Source organism: Camarhynchus parvulus, chromosome 23, assembly GCF_901933205.1.
Source record: "Camarhynchus parvulus chromosome 23, STF_HiC, whole genome shotgun sequence".
In the NCBI taxonomy this organism is placed as follows: domain Eukaryota; kingdom Metazoa; phylum Chordata; class Aves; order Passeriformes; family Thraupidae; genus Camarhynchus; species Camarhynchus parvulus.
In genome coordinates, this window is record NC_044593.1 from 312,105 (window position 1) to 319,940 (window position 7,836).

Genomic DNA, 7,836 nt, shown 5'->3' on the forward strand with positions numbered 1-7,836 from the left:
AGTTTTCCCTGGAGCAGGGAACAGGGCGAGTTCGTGAAGCCAAAGGTGGGGGAGCTTTGGGCAGGAGAGGGGCCAGGGCTCAGTGGGGCAGGGAGATCCCGATCCCAACCCCGCTCTCGGCTGAGGGCTGGGAGGAGAGACAGCACCCGGAGATATCCACAGAAATCAGTTTATTTCCCTGCCGTCGGGATTATGAAACCACAGAAGCAGAGTTTAAATATTTACAAAGAAATCCAGCGCCCCGCAGAGATGAAGGGAACAAAGGATGAGGGATGGGGGCTCGCCCTCGCCATTCCAAACTCCGCTCTGGTAAAAAGCATCAGGAGCAAACGAGAGGGAATTTCACAGTGGGGTTTTGGAAGTCCAGGGGCCCCTGACACCCCCAAGCCTCAGCTTTGGCAATTCTCGCAGAGCTCGTGGATAAAACGTGGACGGGAGGGGCTCGAGGTTATTGCTGAGGGTGGCTCCAGCCCCGGGGCCGGCACTCCGAGGAATCGCCCGGCAATCGGCACAAGGGAAAGCTCTCCCCTCTCCCAGCCCTGGGCACGCCGGGCAGCGCTCCGGGGCGGGACCAGAGCTCGGAACGCTCCGTGCCTTCAGTCCGGCTCTCTCTGATCAGGATTCCAGTGCCCCAGCAGCCTCCATCCATGCTCTGCACACGGGAAGGGAAGGGAGGGACTGCACAGAGCAGCTCCAGGCTGAGGGGGAAGGCCACGACGGGGTGACAGAGGGACAATAATGAGCAGGAGGTGAAAGGGCTGGTTTAAAAGTGACTGAGGAAAAGGGGAAAGCACAGAAACGAGCTCAAGACGAGGGTCCAACCCTCCCACATGGCTGGAGGAGTAGGGGAATGGCACATGGGGAGGGGTCTGAAAACCAGAGGGCTGACAGCGAGTGGGCTCTGCAGTCAGAGGAAGCTGCAGACATGGCAGGGACCCCAGGAAAGCTTTCCTGCTGGCCACAAGCACTCCCTGACATGGATTCCTTGGAACTCTCAGGTACTGGGGTAAAGGTGTGCATGGAAAAGCCCTTCTCCCCCTCTGCAGGGAGTCAGCAGGGACCTGACCCTTCAGCCAGGCTGGGGTTAAAACTCCCCTGGCTCAGAGCCCTCCAAAACCTGCACCTGCAGAGCAGACCACACTGCAGAAGGGGTTCCAGCTCACATCCAACTGCCTTCCTGCCTGGCACTCAGGGACAACCCCCCATGGCCCATCCTGCCCGAGCTGCGCCTCCCCACACCAACCCCTGCACAGCCCCTGTGCCCCCACACCAACCCCTGCACAGCCCCCTGCACAGCCCCTGCCAGCCCCCCACACCAACCCCTGCACAGCCCCTGTGCCCCCCACACCAACCCCTGCACAGCCCCTGTGCCCCCCCACACCAACCCCTGCACAGCCCCTGTGCCCCCCACACCAACCCTGCACAGCCCCTGTGCCCCCCCACACCAACCCCTGCACAGCCCCTGTGCCCCCCACACCAACCCCTGCACAGCCCCTGTGCCCCCCACACCAACCCCTGCACAGCCCCTGTGCCCCCCACACCAACCCCTGCACAGCCCCTGTGCCCCCCACACCAACCCCTGAAACAGCCCCTGTGCCCCCACACCAACCCCTGCACAGCCCTGTGCCCAGCTGTGCCCCCACACCAACCCCCTGCACAGCCCCTGTGCCCCCCACACCAACCCCTGCACAGCCCCTGTGCCCCCCCACACCAACCCCTGCACAGCCCCTCTCCCCCCACACCAACCCCTGCACCCCTGTGCCCCCACACCACCCTGCACAGCCCCTGTGCCCAGCTGCCCCCCACACCAATCCCCAGACCCCTGTGCCCCCCACACCAACCCCTGCACAGCCCCTGTGCCCCCCACACCAACCCCTGCACAGCCCCTGTGCCCCCCACACCAACCCCTGCACAGCCCCTGTGCCCAGCTGTGCCCCCCACACCAACCCCTGCACAGCCCCTGTGCCCCCCACACCAACCCCTGCACAGCCCCTGTGCCCCCCACACCAACCCCTGCACAGCCCCTGTGCCCAGCTGTGCCCCCCAAACCATTCCTCAGCCACCAGCCAGGAGAAGCCTGTGCCCCAGTTTGCTGCAGCAAAGCCCAGCCAGCCAGGCAGCTCCCAGTGCCTCCAGCCCCCTCTCCAGCTCCAGGCTCAGGTGCTGCTCCCAGAGCTTCTCCAGCCCCAGGCTCAGCTCTCTGCCCCAGCTGCTGCCTGCTGGGAGCTCGGGGATCAAAGGGAAACGAGTGGCTTGTGAGCACTGCAGCGCCACATTTAGCAACAGAGAGCCCAAGGAGAAGCAGGGGAGTGATGTTTTCTCTGGCACAAGCTGAAAGGGACCAAGGGCTGCCTCCCCAAGCTGCAGCAGGCTCCTGGAGGGTGCACCCTGCCATGAGCTGTTCCCCAGCCAGCCCTTCAGCCTTCCTGCCTGGCCAGGCTCACCAGCAGGACCAGGGGAGCTGGCCCTGCCACGAGCGTCCCTCAGCAGCGTCCCACCTCACCTCCTGCCACTGCTGGGGCCATCCCTGAGTGCTGGGGCAGCCCACACCTCCCCTCTGGAATGTGTGCTACTGGAGAGGTGTGCCACAGGGAAAACAGCAACTCCTACCTGCAGACCCAGGGAATCTGAGGAAGCATCGGTGAGGAGGAGGAGAGCAGGGGATCAGAGAGACCCTCCCAAGGTGGATCTGCTCGTGCCACTGCAGGAGGCACAGTCTGCCTTGAGGCTTTTCTTGGCACTGAAAGCAAAGGTGCCCACCCCTCTCCTTCCTGATCCCATTCCCACCTCCCCAGCTGCAGAAAGGGAGAGGGCAGAAGCTTCCAGACCCCTGACACGGGGAGACACCATCGACAGAACAGAAACAGGAGGAAAAGAAGCCAGCTCCAGGAGACGAAGATGAGCTGTCACGATGGAGTGGGGCTGCCACCTTCCCTGGAAAAGGCTCCCAGAGCCCCAGGCCTCCATCCTGCTGGATAAGTCACAGTTTCTTCCTTTGTGTGCTCAGGCATTGGGGGGTCAGGGCTGCCATCACCGCAGGTGCAGGGTGAGAACCACGGTCACAATCACCCCCAGGAACAGGACAAAGGGCAGCCAGGTCTTCACAAACCCCCCTATGCTGCAGGAGGGAAAGGGGGCAAGGTTTAAATGTGAGAAACCAGCAGAGACAAAAGGATGGGAGAACTGGAGAAATCAGAGGGAGACAGATGCCTGACTGTTACCTGCTGCTGGCACTGCCACACACCCCATCCTGGAAATTTGGTGTTAAAAACTGAGGCTCAGTCAGGACCACAATAAATATATCACAAACAACAGGGCTGGAGTCTCCTTCCAGCTTAAATTAAGTGAAAGACAAGGCCATTTCATCCCTGCACAGACAGGAATGGTGACAGGAGGCCACAAAAAATGAAACCCCATTACCACAGGGCTTGTTATCCCAACTGCTGGTGGATTTAACCAAGACAGCTGGAGCTATCCTTGCCCAGGTAAAGCAGCTCTCCCAGGACAGGGAAGACTCCACAGAAGTGGAGCTTCATGAGCCTTTCCTTAAGGAAAGCTCGGGGTTTCCCTCCCCAGTGCAGTGGGAAGCTCCACAGCAGCTGGAAATCAGACCAGTTTTTATGTAAACAAGACTCAAGAGAGGGGAGGGAAACCAGTAATCCTTGGAGAGAAGCCATCCTGTGACCTTATGTTCTGACCTACCCCAGCCAGAAGACAACACAGAGTGAGATTTGCTTTAGCCAGCATTTCCCAAATTCCAGGCACTCCAGACCAGCAGCCAGAAACAGGGTTTTGGGAGCAGCATCTAGTGCAACCCAGCAAGTACTCCTGCTTCTCCTGCTGAGCACAGGCAGTGGCAGAACCACCCACGGCTTGGGGGGATGTTTCTCCCTTCTCCACGGGCCAGGTGATGCTTCAGAGGGCTCAGGAGAAGGAAAGGGCCCCTTCTGCTGCCGAATCCAGGCTGTCCCTCAGCTCACCTGACGTATCTCCCATAGAGGAGTGTGAAGAAGCACAGTTTCACCATGTTCCAGGAGGTGCTGTTATCATATCTCATCAAGTTTAAGGCCAGAGCCACGTGGGAATGGCAGTTGTCACAGCAAAGGTTGTGCTGGAACACAAAAAGGGATTAGAGCTCCTGTCCCTGAGGTTTCCCAGCCCTGGTGGAGAGCCCCAGGTCTCACCCCTGTGGCAAGGAGCCAAACAGTGGGGAGGGGAGGGATCCCTTCTAGGCCCCTGCAGAGATATGGGATGGTTGGGGTTGGATGGGCTTGGAAGGTCCTTGCTCCAACCTGGCCTTGAACACTCCCAGGGATGGGTGTCCAGAGTGTCTCTGGGAATGCCTGGAGCCCCCGGGGGACCCTCCCTCCCTCCTCCCAGGCAGGACAGGAGCTGTACCATGCGGTGCTTGTACTCCTCGGAGGCGTCGTGCACGGCCGTGTCCCACGCGTTGGGACCAGTGGCATAAACCTTGCTGGGATCCAGCTTCCAGTACCTGGGAGGGTGAGAACAGCTTCCTTGGCATGGTTCCACTGCTGCACGTGCCCCAGTGCTTGCTCCTTGGTGGAATCACAGCCTCAAAGGAGCCACGAGGGTCAGCGAGTCCCACTCCTGGCCCTGCACACCCGTAAAGGACTTGGACAAACCCAGGGCCTCTGAAACACACAGAGCCCAGCTCTTGCTGTTATCTTATCACAGGGGCTCTATACTGTGGTCTCCTTATCACAAAAGTTTCACACCTTCTTGGTGTTTCTGGTGGGCAGCTCCTCAGACTCTTTCTTCTTCACAAAGCAGCCAAGTGACTCCAGTTCCCTTCTCACCACCACCCCACTCTTTTACAGCATCTTCTTCTCACTGCTTACAGCTGTGGCCTGTTAAAGTCAGGCCTGCTCCTAATCTTTGATAATTGGCCCAGCTGCAACTCCTTAGGGGTAAGATTACTTTCTACACTATCTTTATTTGCTTATATTCTATCCCCCTACAAGCTCTGGTACAAGCAGGGGCAGCAGAAAGGCTGCTCAGCACCCCCAGCACCCCAGACAGGAATCACAGAGCTCAGGGGACAGCCCTGAGCTGCTCCTACAGCCCAAAGGAACCCCCCAGCCATTGTGAACACAAAGCTGACCTGGGAGACACAACCCCAGCACTGACAGGATGGAGAGACCTCAGCTCACCAGCACAGCCAGGCAGTGTTTACTCAGAACACTTGTTAACATCATCCTAGAACAGTTTAGCCTTTTCTTTTCCTTTTTTCTAACAAAGGCTCCACACAGCTCTGGTTATTAACACCACCACGTTGCTGTCATGCTGCTAAAACGATTTAATTTAATGTGGTTTCCTGAAAAGCAGAGACACAGCGGCCACCAAGGTGAACGAGGGCAGCTGAGCACCAGGAAAAGCAATGTCACAGCTCGTCTGTCCCCGGGAGCTGCAGGGCAGCTGCTCAGGTTAATACAAACACAGCACTTACTTCACAGGTTTCCCAAATGCCATGTTGTCCTCCTGCAAAAACAAAAGGAGAGCTGTCTCAGGAGGCTGAAGGCAATATTCAGGGCATGGCTGGTGCTGCAGGTCCCACAGGGGGCTGGCTGAGTGATCCAACTGCCCCCACACCAATCCTGGGGGTGCCTGGGTTAGGATTCCCGTGGTTCCCGTACTCCTGCTCCGGGCACATTTACACTGCACACTCAGTGACATCACCCACCTACAAGAGCCTTGTTCCCCTCCCCTTTTTGTTTTTTTTTAAGTGTTAATACATTGTTAACTCTTGGGTGCAAAAGTCCCAGTCTATTAGGAGCATTAATTATCCCAAATTAAAACCCTCTTTACTTTCAGAATCCCCTGGACCCTCAGCAGCTTCAGAGGCCTGGCACACACCTGATGCTGAGCAGCACGACACAAACAGCCACACTGAGGCAGCTGAAGGCACTTCTGCTGCTCAGAATTAAGAGAATTTAACTCCTGAACTCCCAATTTAGAGACAGGAACATGAGATTTTTTTTTCCCCTTCTCCTCACCAAAGCAGCCATTATTTATCAGGCCCCCAGATGAGCTCCAGATGAGCAGCAGCAAGGAGCCCAGACCCTGGGAGGGCCCTGGGGGTGTGATTTGAGCAGGAGCAGGCAGGGGAGGGCAGGGCACGCAGGGGTACTCACGGACACAAAGTAGGGCCCCGCGAAGTCGCGGATGACGCCGGCCGAGGTGCAGATGCCCATGTGGCCAATGATGGGGAACAGCCACCTGCGAGGGACAGGGACACGTCAGGGGACACCTGGCCCTGCTCCCACCACGGCAGCGGGGCCAGGCAAGGGCTGGCAGGGAGCAGAGCACAGCGAGAACACCAAGGAGGCACGAGGCTGGGAGGGAACGGCCCACCCCAAAGCACCCCACCCCAAAGCACCCCGCACACCAGGGCAGGGCAGGCAGGGCAGGGCGAGCCCCAGAGCCACACAAACCCCTCTGTGCAGCCAAGCACAAAGATCAGATCCTGCAGGGACTGCCTGGGCACAAAACCGGACTTTCCACTCCAGCAACCAAAAACCAGGTCGCCCTGCCCACCTTGCCATCAAGCTGCAGCTTTCCACAGCAAGCCAGAGCCAAGCTCTCCAGACAGAGAACAGAGCTCCTGGCTCTAGGAAGGGCACTCCCTCCTCTAAAAGATCCCACTGTTTCACAGACCTTCTCCCTGATGGGACCTTACAGCCCCAGGGAGCAGCACACCAATATCCCAAGCCCCTTCCACCACCAGATCCACATCCCAAACCCGTTCCCTCATCACACCTACATGCCAGCCTCCTCCACCACTGTACTCCAGGTCCCATTCCAGCCCTCTCCCACCTGCTCCAGCACCCTCAGCTTTGCTGATCTCCCCGACTCCCCTCTCCTCCCTCCCTGAGGGCCTCAGTGGCTCTGGCAGCTCCCTTCAGCACTCCCTTCAGCTGCGGTTAGGAATGTTAAAAAAGCTCTGGAAAATCCTCCAGGGAAAGGCTGAGGTGAAAATCTTAAGCAATCAAAAAAGAAAAGAGATAAAAAGGATAAAAGAGACGGCAGGAGGGAAGGGCCGGCTCTCCCCGGGCCGTTCCCGATCCCGGCACACCCCACCCCACATCTTGTACCCGACTGGGAGCCCGGCTGGGCAAACATCACCTGACGGGAGCCCGGGGGAAGAGCAGGTGGAAAAACAAGCCTCGCTGTGCCCAACCAACCCCCACAGCCACAGCTCTCCGCGTTCTCACGCGCGGAGCAGAGCTCCGAGCTCTCCCTGGAGCCTGCCCACGCCTGCCCGGGAAGGCACAGCCGGTCCCGGGGATGCACAGGAACGCACCGAGACTCCCCGGGGCACGGGCTGCTCCCAGATCCCCGCGCTCCAAAAGCGCTTCCCACGTTCCCCGGCTCGCTCCGCTCCCGCAGGGACGAGCCCGTTCGGCACCGGGCCTTCCCCCGCTCCCGCAGAACGAGCCCGTCCCGGGCCGGGGCCCCGCGGCAGCCGAGCGCCCCGGGACGGCAGGCGGGACCCGGGAGGGGCAGCGGGAACCGGGAGGGGCTCGGGGGGAACCCGGGAGAAGGGCCCGGGAGGGGCTCGGGGGCCCGGGGGAAGCGCGGGGCTCCCGGGACAGGCGAGGGGAGGCCCCGGGGGAGGCGCGGGGGTCCCGTCCGGGCCCGGCCCCGCCGCGCCGCCCGCCCCGGTGCGGCCCCGGCGGCTCGCTCACGTCAGGACGGGGATCGGGGTCCACACCACGCAGTGCGGGAAGCGGCCGCGCTCCGCGTCCGGCGCGGCGCCGCCGCCGCCATTGAACTGCTTCATCCCGGGCTCCGCCGCCGCCATGCCCGGGGCGC

At 60.2% G+C, this 7,836-nt stretch overlaps 1 protein-coding gene across 1 annotated transcript; it reads right to left on the reverse strand.

The window, feature by feature from the left end:
- Positions 1-2,044: 2,044 nt before the first annotated feature.
- On the reverse strand, positions 2,045-7,836 carry TMEM222 (transmembrane protein 222). Its single transcript, XM_030964596.1, has 6 exons — positions 7,710-7,836; positions 6,156-6,240; positions 5,471-5,502; positions 4,399-4,495; positions 3,981-4,111; positions 2,045-3,118 (listed from the first exon to the last, which is right to left on the reverse strand). The coding sequence occupies exons 1-6, from the start codon at positions 7,823-7,825 to the stop codon at positions 3,031-3,033; spliced, it is 549 nt and encodes a 182-aa protein (XP_030820456.1). The 5' UTR covers positions 7,826-7,836; the 3' UTR covers positions 2,045-3,030.

Coding starts and splice junctions, on each gene's coding strand:
- TMEM222 (XM_030964596.1), bottom strand. CDS start 7,825: ATGGCGGCGGCGGAGCCCGGGATGAAGCAGTTCAATGGCGGCGGCGGC. Junction 6,241..7,709: donor ACCCCGATCCCCGTCCTGAC/GTGAGCGAGCCG, acceptor TGTCCCTCGCAG/GTGGCTGTTCCCCATCATTG. Junction 4,112..4,398: donor AGGAGTACAAGCACCGCATG/GTACAGCTCCTG, acceptor TTTGTGTTCCAG/CACAACCTTTGCTGTGACAA.